The sequence below is a fragment of the Cottoperca gobio genome, chromosome 24 (genome assembly GCF_900634415.1).
Source record: "Cottoperca gobio chromosome 24, fCotGob3.1, whole genome shotgun sequence".
Classification (NCBI taxonomy): Eukaryota; Metazoa; Chordata; class Actinopteri; order Perciformes; family Bovichtidae; genus Cottoperca; species Cottoperca gobio.
This window is the reverse complement of record NC_041378.1, coordinates 12044269-12063308: the sequence shown is the minus strand read 5'-3', so window position 1 is coordinate 12063308 and position 19040 is coordinate 12044269. Positions and strand designations below refer to the sequence as shown.

At 39.9% G+C, this 19040-nt stretch overlaps 1 protein-coding gene across 1 annotated transcript; it reads right to left on the bottom strand.

Annotated features, from left to right (window-relative positions):
• Positions 1 to 3106: 3106 nt before the first annotated feature.
• On the bottom strand, positions 3107 to 18729 carry stum (stum, mechanosensory transduction mediator homolog). Its single transcript, XM_029462619.1, has 5 exons — positions 18656 to 18729; positions 17027 to 17375; positions 9520 to 9702; positions 7578 to 7586; positions 3107 to 5776 (listed from the first exon to the last, which is right to left on the bottom strand). Exons 2-5 carry the CDS (start codon positions 17226 to 17228, stop codon positions 5742 to 5744), a joined length of 429 nt encoding a protein of 142 aa, XP_029318479.1. The 5' UTR covers positions 17229 to 17375; positions 18656 to 18729; the 3' UTR covers positions 3107 to 5741.
• Positions 18730 to 19040: the final 311 nt, after the last annotated feature.

Below are 19040 nucleotides of genomic sequence, written 5' to 3'. Positions count from 1 at the left end.
CTGGGCACAATCCTTTAAGGCAAACACCCTCACAACAATAACTTTAGCAGTTTTCTTCAGTGTGATTTGCATCTTTTTTATCCTCATCACAAGTATCCCTGTGCAGATGGTTAATGAAAGCATTTTCATTATTGCCAAAGAAACTGATTTTATACAGTTTTAGTGTGGAGTGCACTTCTGAGCCTTTCAGCTGAATCGGATAAACTTAAGTAGAAGAAACCTGAACAAGGTTAGCTGAGCTGAATTGTTAAAATATGAACATTTTACTTGAGAGATATTTTCCCACACATTCTTCTGTTGTCACTGAGGCTTACCCACTGCCACTGCTCTATTTCTTATTCATTGAACAACCTTTTTCATAAAACCTTATGGAAATAAATTCCCTTTTTAGGTATGACCTGCTCTCGAACAAAGACAAAGAATGAATAAGGCAAAAACATAGTTTCCAGAGAAACCATAAGGACTTCTTTTCAGTGGTGTAATGTTAACTGAGGAAATGGTCATACTGTAAATAAGTAGCCAACCCCTCAAAATATAATTTGACAAGACATAGCTGCAAGCGGCACTGTGTGGTTGTCAGTGGCGGGCCGTGCATTTCCCACCTAGGCCTTCAGTGATGTCCTACACAGTCCTACCTGAATTATTCCACCTCATAATACCATCATTATGACGCCATGGCTCTAGAAACTATTTAGACATTTAGACAGAAATGCAGTATAACCGGGCGTTGCATCACCTTATTAACATAGTCAAGTACAACAGAGTTATATTAATATTTCCGAAGCATTTATAATCAATAAATGCGCATTTCCCTATTTTTGTTCACATTTTCGATGTGGAGCTCCGTTTCCCTGCTCACTTGTTCGTTGAGCTGTAGATGTCCCAAAGGTTTTCAAAAGCACCGTTGCTTGTAAGTGCCCAGCTGTGCTTTGGTGTCTCGTTGCTGCCTTGGTTAGACAACTCAAGTTTCCAAACCCAGTGTGGCTCCAAACACCAAATTGATCAGTTGTAAATAGCAGGCATTCCCAGCAGTACAATGTGCAGTGAGCCGGGAGTACCGCTCGTGGTTCGTGATCTGAAAGTGGCGGACAAACCCTGTGATAGTCTCGCTAGCATCAGGGTTGGCTGTTCTCTTCTCACAATGTCTAGCTTTTCTTGAAAAGTTTGTCTTGAAAATGCCGTTGTAATTATATCTGCGACCAAATCGATCTCTTGTCCTCCTTCAGCCATTGTGGGTTGAAAACAAACAGCTTGTAGAAATCTAAATTAGCTCGTTCAAGTTCAATTTGCTAGCTCTGCATAGCTCTGCCTCTCAATAGTGCGTATCCAATCAAAAGACGTGGACGTGCTGACGTTATCGTACGCCTGCTAGCTGGCCCCGGTGTCCCCAACTCGAAATCTGATTGGTTAACGCCACAGTTTTGTCTCCGTTCACTTTAAGCGACAGGCGCACGCACTGTTGATTCTGAAGTTGCAGAAAAAGTTGTTTCAAAATATTGTTTAAAATATCAAATACCTCTCAAACACCCCTAAATTAGCATTTTTCTCTTGTCCCAACTTCTAGGTGACGAACTTGCATGTCAAATGTAACATTGAAAATAGGGTTTTTATTTACTTTTTTGGTATTATTCAATTGATATATGTCTCTTGTAATGGTAAAATCAATTTGTTAAATCATAAACATATTTTAAATAACAGTAATTTTACACTGAAAGTGTGTCCCACAACATGCGCGCAACCCTGTTAACGAAACCTTTTTAACGAAACCTTTTTAACTTGGCAGAGGAAGTGAAAAAACGGTTAGTCACATGACACAGAGGAAATGACATCAGCAAGTCATGTGCTACTACCATGGGTAGACCAAAGGTAAGTCCTCTCTTTTATTTGTAATATATTTCCAATCTTCTAACTCTTGAAGGCACTGTCCCAGACTTCCACGCAATGTTGACGAGGCGTGTCCACCAAGACAGCCCCTCCACACCCAAAGCCTTCAGCATTTCTGGACGCATCTCATCAACCCCTGGGGCCTTTCCACTGTGGAGTTGTTTGACTACCTCAGTGACCTCCATGTTTTATATTTGTCCAGTGTATATTTGATTATATCCAGTTTGTTGTTGTGTTGACATGTTTTTTATGTATCATTGATACTCTTCCTGTTAATCCCTCATTGGAAAATATATATATAAAATATTATCAAACAACATTTCTGTGGTCCTGAGTATTTATTTGTCACATTTATGTCATGATCTACAACCAAAAGTAATGTAGCCATTCAACCCTGTTACTTTACGCAACCCTGTTACTCTAATTTCAACCCTGTTACTATATCATTTTCTATTCAAATAACCTTAAATAATTTTCTCAGCTCACAGAAGTTTAAAAAAGTTACTTAAATTAACATTAAACCAGTTTTTTCCGTGTTCGGCGTAGCGTCTGCGTCCTTCAAACGATCACAACTTACCCTTAATTTATATCAACCTATTGCCGATATTTCGTATGCGCCGGCATACGTTTCTGTCATACGGATATATGTGACAGGACCTTAACTTACTAAGGATTGTGATAATTCTCCTGTCTGGCACCAAACTCTGGATATTTGGGAGATAAACCATTTCTATGGATGTGTTTGGTCCCAAACCAAAGTATTGTGTGGCGCTAGAGAAAAACTAAGGGATCAGCACAATTTTTACAGTTCATCCTGAGGGGGACAGGAATGTCTTTTTCAAATGTCTATAGTTTTTGAGACATTTCACTCAAAACTACATATGTCAACCTTACGGTGGCGATAGATGAATAGTCAGGCAATCACCAAAAGACATTAGGATTTATCCTCTGGCAACCACAGCAGTACATTCGGAAGTTGTTGAGATATTTCAGTCTTCACCAAATTGAACAGATCGACTGACATTTCGGTCCCTTGAGCCATAGCACTAGTGTGGCAAAAAAAGGAGAAATTAGTTTGAAGAACAAATAAAAAGCGAATTTAGAGCAAACTTTTTAGCAAAAGCAAACATGCTAAATGTCAAACATACCACAGCTTCGACAGTGGTCTGTAGTAAGCGCGGCATACATATTCAGAAGAGGAATGTTAATCATGAGTCAGATGTGAATTCACACACCATTTAATAACAAAAGTTGAGCATATTGAATCCTGCAAGGATAAGCGCTACTTTCTGATTTTGCTATGAAAAACAACTGTGATTCTTTAGTTTCACGGAGAAAGCAATCTTCTCATGAATCCTTTCAAATGATACACATTAAATCCAAAACGTGCACATTTCAGTCACAGGCATTGAGTAATTAGAACAAAGTTTTTTAATGCCAAGATTTTGTTTCAGTCACCTTAAAATAAAACCAATGCTGCAAAGTCACGGAATAAAGCTACAATCTTAAAATAGGGTTAGTGTGTGTGTGTGTGTGTGTGTGTGTGTGTGTGTGTGTGTGTGTGTGTGTGTGTGTGTGTGTGTGTGTGTGTGTGTTACTCTATACAGTGACTTGACAACAAAGCTATGCATGCAGAAAACTGTACATGACAGTATGTTCGTCTACAATCGAAAAGCTAGCACAACACCATCATCATTTTAATAAAGTGTTTGAATAACAATAATTTCAGATCTATAAATTGTACCCAAACCCACACAAAGCAAAAAAACTCACTGCTACAGAAACACTTCTGGGAGAACATTCGTAAGGCATAAAATATCATCACCATCACAGACATCATCATCATCTGTCTCACATACAAACACTGTACAACAGATACACGGAAAAACATTGGTGTTGTCACCCAACAGCAGTACTCTTTAAAAAGGCATTTGGTTAAATGATGAGGATAATTAAACCAACAGGGATAATAAAATACAAAGATACATCACGAGTAGAAAATCAAAAGAAGAAGAGGGTAAAATCACATCGTGAATTACACACACAAGCTCTATTTCTATAAAGGCACGACCAAAATTGGGAAGTCACCATAAATACATGTATCTCTACTTCTTTCCAGAAATGCTGAATAACATTTGCTGAATATGTCCAATATCAGGGAGGTAATGATCTGCTTTTCTGTTTTCGAAGTGTACTCTAAGTAGCATTTTGCCAAATAGCTCCAGTTAGAGCTCATTCAGTTTGTTCAGCAGTAACTGAGCTCCCTGCGAATACACTCACGAGTGATTTCCATTAGTGTTACGGCAGAGGCTAAGCTGGTTTATTTATTTTTGTTGAATGCTCTTTGACTTTCGATATTTTTGGATATTTCTCAGGGAAGTGAGCCAATGATACAGTGCATGAGGAAGCTGATGGGAAAGGCTTTGTTTGGATCGATAGTTCCAAGGCAAGTTGTGTTAAATAATACAACTTTGTGATTGACTCTTGTACATCTTTACTTATGACCTAAAAACCTTCCCACAAAGTTGTACTGACGCCATACCATGTATTCTCTAATCTCCATTTACAATATTGCACACAAACACCCACACATTATCATATACACAATAAACAAACAAAACGGTGAATTAAAAAATATTTAATATTAATATTTACAAGTGTTTCGGACCTCTTATGTGTATTAATATGATCCTTATCGAACAAGTCAAAAATATCTGTTCAAACAAAGGACACAAGCTTAAATTACATTACAGTTACTGTATCTTTGTCAGTGAATATTCTTGTCCAGAGTGGCATATTGTTAATTAGATACCATGTTCTAATAATGTGTAATATCCCTCTGACACTGAGTTACACATTTAAGAGGTATGAAAATTCTAATCAAATAATTATCCGGAGGCATGAATATTTTTTCACACAGCCCTTAATTTTAGGATGACGTGCATCTTGTTCCCAACACTGAGACCCGGCGTGTTAAAGATGTGTTTGCAGTAAAACATTGCCTGAAAAGGAAAATATTGTAGCTACAATAGCTATAGTGATCGATTAGTTGCAAATGATTCCTACATCATAATTATGTCAAGACATGTTTTTACGCCATGTTTGTGGTTTGAATAGTTGTTGATTCTGTGCTCAGAGATTGTCAGCATGGTTTTGTACTCCATGTAAACGGCAACAAGAGAAGAAGGAATATGTTTTATAGTGAGAATTGATGAACGTGAAAGTGTCAATATCCCAATGGAAAGGCCACTAAATTACACAAGAGGCTTCCTCTAAAGTCTGTGAGATTATGTGACAGTCAAACTCTCTAATAAATCCAGTGACATCTAACACTGAAATAATCTGTGGCAGCCAATTCAGTGGCAGCGTCAGCTCTGGTTACGCTGGTTCTGGAAACACTGTTATCAGCCAAATAACGTTGTTTTTTTTACTCCATTTTTTCGTCTGGCAAAATTCACAAGCCAAAAATACAGAAATACATTTTGCCAATCAATATCTTAACTAGTTTCCCTTCTGTCATGTAGGAAACATGTCGTCAGGTAAAAAAAAAAATCAAAAGACAGAATTCAAAACGCGCTATTATAATTACTTGACAAAATACAAATACATTGTTTTTCTTGTCTCTTTTTCCTCGACCAATCAGCAGCGTGCCATCAGATGCAGTCAGCTAATTATTTCCTTCTTTCTTTCCCCGTGTGGTTAATTTATTTGAACGTCTCTCCTTCTCTCTGTGGTCCGGCATTTAAAAGACAGACAGCTACAGGTCATCACAAAGGTAAAGGTCACCATCAGGCGTCAAGGAGGTTAAAGAGGTCAAACTGTCCTTGTGATCCATCAGCAAACATGAGAGTGACCTCTCAGACATCCTGAGGAAGACCCTGGTCTCTATAGCCTGAGGAAGAAAAGAGAGAGGAAGACTTTTTGAATGCTTGTAGAACTAATTGTAAATCTATCATCTGGCTTTTATGGCCCTAGTTAAGAGGGTTTTAAAGCATTATATGTAATAACTAAACATTTATTTTGAACTTTTGACAATAGTTGCCTTTCTCCATTTCATTTAATTGAGAGAAATGAAAGCAAAGAGTTTGCCATCAACCAAAAGGGAGCTCGGCTGGAGCATTAGGAGCTAATGTGTTATCAAGTATTGGCTGGCAAGCAATCTCGAAGCCCATCGGCTATTGGTCTCACGACGATTTGGCCTCTGGGGGTAATGGCCAATATTCCTAGGGTTTAGGTGTCGCCAGCGGATATTAGGATAACGGAAACAGCAAGAGGAATCTCTCCTATTAATCTTCACCTCATGTTTTCAAAGGTACCCAGTGGAGTTTTTGACTACTACAAGTAGCACTATGGAGCAATGTTTTTAAGAGTGGGCCCTCATCTGACACACCTGCACCATTGGCACTAGTCGGTCCTTGTTGGCGGCTTTTCAGCCAATTGAGCATGTTGAATCGGCTGCAGAGCCCGTCGGTGAGAGAAATCACACTGATTGGCTGTTTGGTTAACCGAATCAGAGCACAAGATGAAAAGCAAAGGGAGAAAAGGAAGCAAATAACTTAAGGCTCTCATTTGGCATCTTCATCTCATCTGATCATTCCAATACAGGGATATTTTAACAACGATGGCCTTCTGGAATGAAGTTGTGAGCAAGTGTGTTGTGAAAATGGTCGGCAAATGCTGCATTGTTTTAATGTGTGTATCCGGTTTCCCTTTTTGATTGATGAATCGAACTACTGCCACCTGTTGGTATGGAGAGTTATACCCGTCTCACGCAGGCTGTAGTCTTTGCGGTGTGTTCAAATGCAATGTTTTGGCTAAGGCGCAGGCGACGTGAGGCGACGTGACAGTTGGCCTTCGTCGCCGCTAGTTTTTTGATGTTGGTTTGGTGTGTCTGGGCCTTTAGCATCACATCTACTCGCATGAGGGTTCAGTGACGCCACACTGCTGACGGTTTCACAGTATTCCACTGATCAACAGTTGGTAGCAGCTATACGCCAAGAAACTGAGCAATATGCCAACAAACGCAGGGAAGAAGAATACTGCTACTAAACTACCATGTAAAGACTAAGTGTCAAATTCTTCCAATAAATCGGTTTAGCAAACATTTTAAGGGAAACTGTATTAATATGTTTTTTTCGGGTGGGGGAAATGTCAGATAGACCCTTGGGACTCTGGTTTTCCGACAATTTCGGAACCACAAAGGTCTATCTGCAAAATTAGTTTTGTTTCTACCCATAATATGCACTGAATTGGCCCAAATAGTCTTAACTTCACTACCTAGTGTGGAGCATGTGATATGTCAAAATTGGTTAGAATTGGTTTTATAGTGTCCACGGTATGAACAGTTGAATTTTCAAAGTGCAGATAGACCTCGTTAACCCTCAGTTGACAAGGTAGTGGACGACTTTTTCAAAGGTCAATAAGCTTAATGCTTGAGCTGATGAGATTTTTGTGAAGATACCAAACATCATATATGATTCCTGGCAACTCAGATGAAAGATCATGAGAAAAGTTCTGAATAAATGTTTTTATAAGTAAGCCTGGGAAATGTGCTTATTTGTTTTGGCTTATTCCAAATCTATGTTAAATTTAGCAAAGCATTATTCATTATTTCTGTGACGTGCTTCTACATGTCACTTCACAATGTTATTTACTTGCTGCGAGACTTGTGAGAAAAAAAGAGAAACACCTACCATCAGAAACTTCATTTCATGAAGAGGGAGAACAAAGAGAGGAGAGAAGAGACAAGTGACAGTTAGAGATTAAAACCACGAGCTTCATTGTTTAACACTTCACAAGGGTCATCATACAGAAGCTGACTGCATTAACACAAAGGCTTTTTGGACCTAAACAGAAATCCCTACAGAGCATTCAATTAACTTTCAATGGAAAAGAAAAAGCTTATTTCAACATGAGCTAACCTTTGAGATACAGAACTTGAAAAAATGAACGCACATGCAGTAACATAATCCTTGTTTGCAGGGTCATTGAGCAGAAACGTGGAGACAGGGATGGAGAAAAAAGAGAACTGAATAAGAAACTGAGGCAGAGAGGTAGACTGGGGTGGGCAGCGAGTGGGAGGAATACTGCGAGGGAGAGAAAGCGATCAAATAGGAACAATCATTACATAGAGAAGGAAGGCGATCAGTGGGAGGAAGATAACACCGTGATCATTTGATAGAGAGGAGGGAGAAAAGAGAGGTAGTGGGGTAGAAGAATGAAGGGGGAGGTGTTTGTAGAGATGGAGGTATATAAAGAGAGTTGATCATAAGCAACATAGAGAGGGAAGTAGAAGTAAATAAATATGCCACGTTATCAGAGTGAAATGGGGAATAGCTGAATAAGAGCATCCCAGCTACAAAGACATGTATTGTGGTGATGAATACTTGAATAATAATTGATCTAAGAAGCAAATGGCATGCGTGATTTCAACCTGGCCCTCGGTGCTAACAGGGAAATGGTTTTCATACACAATATAAATATTCAATACGTGGCTAACGCTAACAGGAGTACAGATTTTTAGCAGCAAAAATTGAATAAGACGTGTGCCCAGAGGCCTGAAAAAATAGCAGGGAGCTCTGAACAAAAAAGCACCACCATGGGGGGCCGCTCACTCCCACACACACACACACACACACACACACACACACACACACACACACACACACACTCAATTACTGTACCTCACACACACACACACACGAACACACAGATTCTTGCAGACTATACCACACATTGGGTTGCACACGCAGGGAGCAATTACCTCACAAATGCACACTTGCACACACAAAGTAGGGAGCATTGTGATAATTCAAAGGCTGGCTCAGTGTAGAGAGAGAATAGAGGCTCTTTGTGTGTGTGTGTGTGTGTGTGTGTGTGTGTGTGTGTGTGTGTGTGTGTGTGTGTGTGTGTGTGTGTGTGTGCGTGCGCACTTGTTAACGCAAAATTACCCAACTTCTCTCATCTCCGTTCTCCACATCTCCACTTTTTTTAATTCTTTGTTTCAACTTAGTGTAGCGCAGACCTGCCACAATAAGGCTGGCATTAGTCTATATTTTTCTAATTTCCCCACGACAAGACCAAAACCAACATGTTCATGTAAACAACCAAGAACCTATAAACACTATCTTCCAGAGTGACTGTCTGAAAGTGTGTGTGTGCCCATATTTAAACGTTACTGTGTCTCCGCCCTCTCAATACTGGCCTTACATAAATCTTTAAATGCGGTACACAATTGTGTTGTTTCATTTTTTAAAGGCTAATAGTTTCCTCACACAGCTGGGCACTGTAGCTTTCTGCAAATGTTACTCAAACAGGAGTAAATAGGACATTTGTTGGGGACTATTTTCAGCTGTGGATTAATACACATGTGGTGCATATTATAGCATATGTGTGTGGGAGTCAAGATAAACTACAGTGCTTATGTTTATTGTTATAAAGGAACATGTCACCCAGTATCACGATTAGATTTTTATGTTGTGAAATTGTTATAGTTGTTTGGATGAACTCCACCTACTGCATGTCAAAAGTGAGACAGACAAACAAAACAAAAGGAGACAAGACTAAAATAAAAATAAAAAAGAGGTGAGAAGATTTTTCAGACGGAAAGATAAACACAGCTGGACGAGTACTCACTTGCCAGGATGACCATGTCCATTCCCCAGAAGATGCTCATGATCCATCCGACCATGATTACAGCTGTCAGTATCTGGATGAGTGCTGCTGCCACGTTGAGCCAAAACACACAACAAACACCTCGCTCTGAGATCAGCTCGCTGCGAGCGCCACACAGCACCGTGAACGCTGAGATGAAGGTACCTGTAGGACACAAACATCCTGTTACCATAAACTAAAACTACACAGTTCATTAAAAAGGTTATTTTTAACAGCCCTGATGTGGTATGTTGCTGTTACCATAGTGCATTTGACTCCATGGTGTGTTTAGGCCAACATGATGCAAAGACTTATAAAGTGTAAGCAGTGGTGGAACTACACTACTCAAGTACTGTACTTAAATACAAATATGAGGTACTTCACTTGTTTCCATTTTATGCAACTATAACCTTCTACTCCACCACATCTCAGAGACGGATATTGGCCTTTATTTTCTCCACATTTGTCAGAAATGTTGGGATTCTTCATTTGAAACGTTCTGACAAACTGACCTGGATCTGTTGTACACAACTAGGATTATAACTGTATGACTTTCTTTCTTTCTAAACTTCGTAATGAGACATCATTTGGACAACATACGGTTGGTTTATGGATTCTGAAAGCTGAAGACCACATGTTTTCAAAACAGTATAACATGTATATGTTGTATAAACAGACCATGATAAAAACACGGGGAAAAGAATAAAGCTCTTCCCATCGTAAGTAACCGGCTCAGATTGTAGAGTGAAGCTGCTGGACACGGCGATATAAACTCACACCGTCCACTCATCATCCCTGAGTAAATGTGTCATTATATTAAAGTGGTCTCCGTCGATATCTGACCACGGCAGTAGTGAATCTATGCCTTGAAAAAAGATTCAAACACATGAATGCTCACTTCCACCGGGCTGATAACAGAATTATCTCTGTGGACAATCCTTGTCTGCCTGAAGGAAATCCAATATCACGCCTAATCTTGTTATCTGGAGACCTGGACCTTCCCAGGCCCCGCTCGTTGTACAGTACTGTGTGTGTGTGTGTGCACTGAGACACACACAGAGGCATGTGTGTGTCTCAGTGCACACAAATCAGATGATGTTATTATGGGATGTTTCCATGACAACATCCCCTCAGGAATTGGATATATATAGAATATGAATTTTTCAAATATTATCCATGACAAATTCAGATTTGCATACTTGAATACTATTATTGTACCAGCCTGCAGTGTTTGAATTACTAGCAGTGTTTGTTTTAGCCTACCATACATTTATTTCTGTGAATGGGAGTTTTGGACAGAATACAAACTTCACATTTGTGATGATTTCTGTGCCTTTTTTGAAAATACTGAACGGAATACTGTGAATACTGAATGCGACAAATGGAAATGCCTTGTGGGCGTTGTGTGCATCATGGCCATTTCCATTTCTTGTCGCATCAGAGAAAAAACAGAACAAGCCGAGCAGGTGGGGGGGGAGGAACAAGAATGGCCGGGCTGCCAGCTGCATCTCGTTTCTCAGGAGTGAGAAAAAGCCAAAGTCGACTCATGTAGAAAGTTTCTTATCTTTTTTTGTTTCTGTCTCTGTCTGCGTCCCTAATTATATATCTTTCTTTCCAACTAACTAAGTTATCAGAAAAAGGATAAACTTGGGGCTCTGTCATAATCGTTCTATAGAAAACAGAGGAACCAACTTGTCCCATAATCTCTGACAAATCTGAATGTACGCCATATTATTTACTTTCACATGCCCTACAATGGCCTTATTTGGAATGGTTTCCAAAAAGTCAAACTGTGGTACAAACACAATCCCAGAATAGTAAGCAGCCCAGCAAAAGAAAAAAAGTAAAAAAAAAGAGGCAACATTTAGTGAAAAAGCAGAGATGAATTAGATATTTACTTTCCCTTTCAAGCTTTTAACCAACGCTCATTTCAAAGCATCTCATGAAAAGAGGTGGGCTAAAATGAGATTCCACCCATGAGCCGATATGGTCTGATCAGACAGAAACATTTTCAGGTCGCAGAGGCCACGCCCACCAGCAGATGCTCTGGCTCCTGGTGGAGCTGCCCACCTCCACACATGAGTCGTGAGTGACAGCAAGCTGGTGGCTGAATAGTTGCACGTCACCTCCGTCTTTGGCATGTAAAACAGGATTTATACGGTCTGGCATATTTTTCAGATACTGCTTGTGTGTGTTGCGTTCACTGAACAGTAGGATTCTTTCATTAGTGATGGAAGAAATGGGCATTTGCTGTACCTGCTAACACATCAACATGTACTTCAACTAGGGCTGGGATTAACGATTGTTTTCTTTATTATATATCAAATGTCAGTAAATAGTGAAAAGCACTTTCATAGAGCCCAAAGTGACATTTTTAGATCCCTTGTTTTGTTTGACAGTCTATTCCAACCTGTTGGTGTTCAAGAAAAGGAGCATCTGAGAAATTAGAGCTTTTTTCTTTAAAAATGCCTTAAACCACTAATTACTGATTATTTGGCCACTTGGTGACCGCTGAAATGAGATGATCTGGGAAACATGTGGGCCAACAGTTGCCTTTTTACACATCCACATCTGGCTCTCTAGCTGCTTATTGCTCCACGATGCTTTAATTCCACATACAGACGCCTATACAAGTTGCAAAGGTGCGATTCAAAATAACAATGTATTAGACTGCTGTGGTCCTCCTTGCCTTCTACTAGCGACTACTCACACAGTGCAAGTAGTCATTTGATCCAAAGTATTGATAAGAGCAGCTTTAAATCATGTTAAAATTGACCCTCTCAGCTTCATGTTACCTTACATTACATCACAGTTCATTTAGCTGATGCTTTTGTCCAAAGCGACTTACAATAAGTGCAAACAATCATGAGGATACAACTCCAAACAGCGAGAATCTTGCAAGTACAATAGCTTCAAATAGGTGAAATAATTTAAGTGCAGAACAATAGCTTCGTATAAGCCAAACCAAACCATCAAGGAAATAACTTGCTGTGCATAAATGTGTGTAGTTGGAGTTGCGCTGTACATATGCGCTCAACAATCCTCCACTGCAATAATAAAGGTTCATTAATTCTTTAATCTTATCGGTTTGAGAAATCTACTCTAACAATTTGCCGTGTGTGAAAGGCTCTTGGATCCCCTGTGTGTGTGTGTGTGTGTGTGTGTGTGTGTGTGTGTGTGTGTGTGTGTGTGTGTGTGTGTGTGTGTGTGTGTGTGTGTGTGTGTGTGTGTGTCTAGATATTACCCGGACTAATGACTATAATTACAGAGAACTCTTCAAAGCACCCACTGGTAGTGTGGGAGGTTAATGATAGAGTGTAAAAGACAGAGGGAGAAATAAAGGGAGAAAGACGTGTGCTGGAAAGCAGTGTTGAGCAAGTTGCTTATCAAAAATATAACTTTTGAAATTGTAGTAGACCACAAGGATCAAATTCTGATAATACAGACGTATCGTCTTTTTGGGGTATTGTGTGGTGCTCAGAAAAATTAATTCAACATATTATAACCGTCATAGCAACAGAGTGTTACAGGGATTAGTAACTGTAACACAATGACAAAAGTTTAAAATTGTAATCATGTAAAGTTTTAATCCATTATACTGCTATAGACAAGATAAATAAGACTTTAAGACATCATTTAAGTAAAAGATATACCCTCTATGCACACACACAAATTAAATATTTAATTTCAATATGTCAATTACATTACAATTGTCTACAGGACACAGGTACTTACAGAGGTCCTATATGTTCTGTTTTGCTATCTTTTTCTTTTTTGTTATTTGTTTTTGTCAAAAAAGTACCAGGGACTGGTTTATCAGAAAAAGTGTCATCCATGTGCAGGATCTCGAGGATTAAAACTTCTCTTCGGCCTTCAACTACAAAAGCAACATCGGTAGTGTTGGAGATGTTGACTCACTAAGCCTTCCTGGCATCCCTGTTCACCTCTCAGCAGCAGGAATTAAGGAAATCAAAGGCCAAGTCCTGCAGGATAGAGCCTTTATACACACACACACACACACACACACACACACACACACACACACACACGCACACACACACACGCACACACACACACACACACCAGGGTCTGCTGCAGGTACATAAAACAAAATTAAGGCAACGATGGCTGACAGTCAACAAACAAAAACTGCGTACAGACTCCAGAGCAACAGTTACATTTTATATCACACCCTGTCTGGCTTGCACACACACACACACACACACACACACACACACACACACACATACACACACACACACACACACACACACACACACACACACACACACACAGACACACACACACACGCACATACACACACATACACACGTACAACCTCTGCCATCCACACACTCACACTGATGGTTGAATCATATATTCCCTGTACAGTATCTCTGTGGCACTTTCTACTCCCCTCACGGCAAAGATCGTAACACAACTAGAGCGGTGAGCTGTTGCCTCCTTCACAACAAGTACACAATTCTATAATCAGTTTGCACTGCACTGACTAACAGCTGCTCTGGTACTCAATACATTTTTACTTAGGCTTCAAGCTTAGCTCTAGGTGTCGAACATAGACGCTTTATATGCTATGGTATATCATTGTTTTTCTCACATTTGAAGCTCACTTAGGAAAACATCAAACATGCTTGTTGATTTTATATATTATATATTTATGGACCCTTTTCTTTGTCAGAAAACAGCCCATCCCGTTTCTTTCTTTTTACCATATCTACAATCTTTTCAACACCACTAATGAGTGATCTTCTCATCTAACTCTTATCAAGAAAGTAAATAGGCGGAGTTGTTGAAATGTTGAAACATTTCTTTAACTAAGTCTTCCACAGAGGTTGAAAATGCTTTTATGAATAGTTTTTTTAACAGTTGAAATGGTCAAAAGGTGTGTCACTTTGAGACCTGTGACCAGGATGTGAACTCTGGTGTCTATTTTTGTTTCCTATCAACAGCCTTTATTTCTAACGCCTGCAACACTGCCTGCGTGAGCAGCGCGACTCAAAAATAGACAGTGAAAATTATCTTTTGACAGTATATTTACATTATACCAGCAACATTAATGCAGTTTTAATGTCTATATCTGTAGAATATGTCACAGACATTAAAGAAAAGTAAATATGTACTTTCCGTTTGCATTCCATTGCAAAGTAAAAGCCCTCTAATGACTTTCTGTAGACCGAATCCCTTCATTTGTTAACACAACTTTTATTCTGAAATATTTGCAGGACAATGTTATGAAAGTGCAGTGACTTTCACAACATCCATAAATGAATAGAGCACTGGCATTATGAAAGGCAAACTTAATATAGAAAGCGGAGCAGCGCACCAGCAGCAACGCACCAGCAGCAACGCACCAGCAGCAACGCACCAGCAGCACCAGCAGCAACGCACCAGCAGCACCAGCAACGCACCAGCAGCACCAGCAGCAACGCACCAGCAGCATCAGCAACGCACCAGCAGCACCAGCAGCAGCACCAGCAGCACCAGCAGCACCAGCAACGCACCAGCAGCACCAGCAGCACCAGTAGCAACGCACCAGCAGCAACGCACCAGCAGCACCAGCAGCAATGCGGCAGCTGTCACGCGCTGCTCACGCAGGCAGTGTGGCCCGGGCGTTAGTTCAACATTACGACTTTGTTCACTTTCTTTCCTAGAGTTAGATGAGAAGATTAAACCACTCTCACGTCTGTACGGTAAACATAAAGCTACAGCTAGCAGCCAGTTAGCCTAGCGTAAAGACGAGAGAAAAGAGAGCTAGCCTAACTCCCTGTAAAAACCAGAAACTTCTTAGTTTTATACTTTGGTTTTTGTAAAGATTTAACAAATGGGAAATAACTTGGCAGATGTTGTCAACTTTGGAAAGAGTCATGCTAGCTAGCAAAGATATACAATTTTTCTTCTTTGTTTTTTCTTCTTCTGTCTTCTCTTCACACAATGAGATCTTTACTTCATTAATTGCTAAACATTTATATTCTAATAAATCCTCTTCATTATCATATTAAGTGCTGCTGCTTTTGAACTGAACCACTGAACTAATGTAGATTTGTAAATGGCATGTACAGAGATGTTACTCACATACGAGTCTTTACTGTTAGTGGTTACTGTATACCATCGTGTGTGATATTTAGTGACAGTTGATATGCAGTAGCCACCAGATGTTGTTACATAATCTTACTATACACATAAACAGTACAAATATCCAACCAAGTGGAGGATTAACAGGCAAGGAGGCATCAGTAGAAAATGATCTGGATCTTAGAATACCTCAATCTTGCCATTATTATTGCTTTAAAAACAGGTGAATTGCACAAAATTTAAAGTGAGTCTCAGCAATAGGCTACTGACTTATAGCCATTTAAATTCATCATGTTACTATAGGTAAAATGGCTTTATATGTTATAAGATCGCTTAGCGTTTTACACCTGCAATTGCACACTGTATCCAAGAGTTATAAAACGAACAATTTACTTTTTTTTCATTAAAAATACACACAGTCGGGTGTCCCGGTAGCTCACCCGGTAGCACAGGCGAACCATATATAAAGGCTGAGTCCTTGCCACAGCGGCCACTGGTTCAAGTCCGACCTGTGGCCATTTGCATATTACGGTACAATAGAACAGATCAGTTCTAAATCTAAAAAGGAAACGTAACTTCACTTCACAGAGGTAATATTCATATATATTCATATTCATTTACATTGAGTATGTAGTAAAATGCATTTACATGTATGGGTATTCTAGTGTATTGTAGCCTATGTGTTGTTGGTGTGCTTTCCGTATTGTGATCTTGAGCACAAAAACAACAACAAATGTGGTGATAAGTAGTGAGCCGCCTGCCCACAGTGGATCATCTTCTTAGATTCTCTAGGACGCAAATCAGTTTATCACAGCGGGTTGATAAAGAGCTCATTTTGCTTTCTTTGAAATTGTGACCTTGTTGCTGCCCATAATGATGATGGCTGCGATGGATATTTACACCCAGTTATGCGATTTCACCACATTCACTGTGTGCACCTGGCAGACTGAGGTTGTGTGTATTTATGCTCTGACACTCCTATTATAGCGCAAGGTGTGAATGGGCTCCCTCGCTACCTTTCTTAACCATTTTCCTCACACATGTGTTCCTACACAGGAAAATACACGCACATAGGCAGATAGAGATTTGATTTATGTGTGAAAATGGTGTAGCAATGGAGAGACTAGCAAGTAAGCTGGACACAATGTTTAAGTTTATTTTCCAAACAAATTGTTGGTACTGCCTGCAAACTTTTTTTTTTTTTGGCCACATATTGCTCTCTCATTGCCTTCGTGTTTGTTTATCTTGTTATTGGTTGCCACGTATGTGTGCGTCTTTCATGTTTCACAACCGCTCGGTCTTTTTCTCAGTTCCCCGTATTTTTACAAGCCCAGAAGCAATGAATTCAGAATGAATTACAGATGGAGAGAAGAGGGAAGAGTGATTCCCAGCTTACCGAGTCCAGGTATGAAGGTGTTCAGAAACAGACAGATGACAGCCAAAGGGAAGGGCATTGTGGGTATCGCAGCCCGCAGAGGTCCCTTCTTCTCCCTGACCTCCACCACCACTCCTCCACCGGCTGTAGGAGCCCCAGCAATGACTTTGGCCCCAAGATGGTCCCCGGTCTTAACACGCCCTCCTCCTTCTTTCTGGGCCATTTCTCTTTCTTTTCCTCTTTGTGGTTTAAGATTGTAAATAATTGCTATCTGTGGAAGGTTTCTGCAAAAGGTTTGGACTGATCTTCCCTCTCAGTTGCTCTCCCGGAAGTAGAAGCCGAAAAAAAATCAATGTTGGTTGATTGTATCCTTTGAGAATTAGACAGAATATTCAGCAGTAAATCTAACAACTCACCACCTATGTCACATTCACTCGCAAATAAATCTACAAGATGTCTAAAAGAAGTGTAAATCTAAGGTAAATTGATTAATAAAATATGTGTTCAACCAGAGAAAAACAATAAAAATAATCTGTAATATTTTCCAAAAGTCAACTTTAACTTCAGATTGATCCAGTTTTTGAAGTTCCACCACAATTCAGTCGGAAGTAAAACAAGACTGTTGACTTATCTTCATATAAATGCTTTTAAAGTCCTTTAAAAGTGAGCATCGGAGAGCATTATATATCTTCCATTTGTTTCCATGTCGTACAAATTCTAAATATATGACGGATCCTCTTCAAAAAGGTTGGAAAAAAAAACCTTGAAAAATGTGCAGCTCTTTTCAGTAAATTCCTCTGAAGTCACTTTCTTTCGGTCAAATCACGCTCAACCCACACACCTCTCCAAGACAAAGAGACAGTGCACTCACAACACCCCTTTTTCTACTACATCTCTGTTCCTCTCTCCCTCTCTTCTTCTCTCTCTCCCATGTCTCTCTCTCTCTCTCCCTCCACTCCCCATCCTCTTCCTCAATTTAAAGGAACAGTGCACCAATCTAATGTTACCATTCAACGAGATCACATTCAACAAGCAGTCATCCAGTGCATTTGAATTCAACGAGTGATTTAAAGTCACAAATGCATTTCAATTAGTGTAAAGATTCAACATAAAGGGAACATTTTGTTTTCTATAGCTAATGCTAATAGATTATAGTGATGTTTGTTGAACTTATTAAATTCATTCATACATTGACAGGAGATTGAAACAAGCAGAAAGAGATGATGTCCCCAGTCTGTAATAACACTTATTCCAGCTAATGCTAATGTAATAGTGTAATGCATGTTATCAAACCTAATTGTTGCACATCTCAGCGTATATGTAACACGATTTATAACTATAAACACCCATATTGACTCACAAAGAAACAAACATGACAGCAAGGAAGACAGGGAAAGTACATTACAAAGTACAAAAGTAAGAAAGCAAAAACATTTGGAAGAACAGACCCTATACATCACGACAGGTAGGACAGGGAAGTGAAAGAGAAGCCAGGACAAAGTGGACGTGGGATTGAGACCATTGCAGTATCGATATCTCAGTAATTATTCATGCAACCAAATCCCCCAAAGACCAGACATATCTGTCTGTCCCCTCGGCCCCCCTCCCCTAACTCTATCCCTGACTTTCAATTCATTTTCTCTATCTCACCTCTCCACCGCTCTGTCGGCATGAGCTCTACACAAGTGACAAAAACACAAAGAAGATCACTGCAACCCTGAAAGGATTCTCAGCCTGCGTGTGTGTGTGTGTTCCCCCCCCCCCCCCCCCCCCCCTCTCTCTCATCTCTATTTGGTCTCCTAGCAACCCAGGAAGCTGTGGGTAATTATTCGGAAGATATTGATCTCAAGGTTTTTGGTCCCCTCTCCATCTCCCTACGCTCCTCTCTCTCTCATCTCCCTGTATATATCTCTCTCTCTCTCTCTCTCTCTCTCTCTCTCTCTCTCTCTCTCTCTCATCTCCCTGTATCTCTCTCTCTCTCTCTCTCTCTCTCTCTCTCTCTCTCTCTCTCTCTCTCTCTCTCTCTCATCTCCCT

What these genes read in the sequence shown, in the direction of transcription:
- stum (XM_029462619.1), bottom strand. Translation starts at nt 17,228, where the DNA reads ATGGCCCAGAAAGAAGGAGGAGGGCGTGTTAAGACCGGGGACCATCTT. An exon ending in CACCTTCATACCTGGACTCG is followed by an intron (nt 9,703 to 17,026) that starts GTAAGCTGGGAA and finishes TGTGTCCTACAG; the next exon opens with GTACCTTCATCTCAGCGTTC.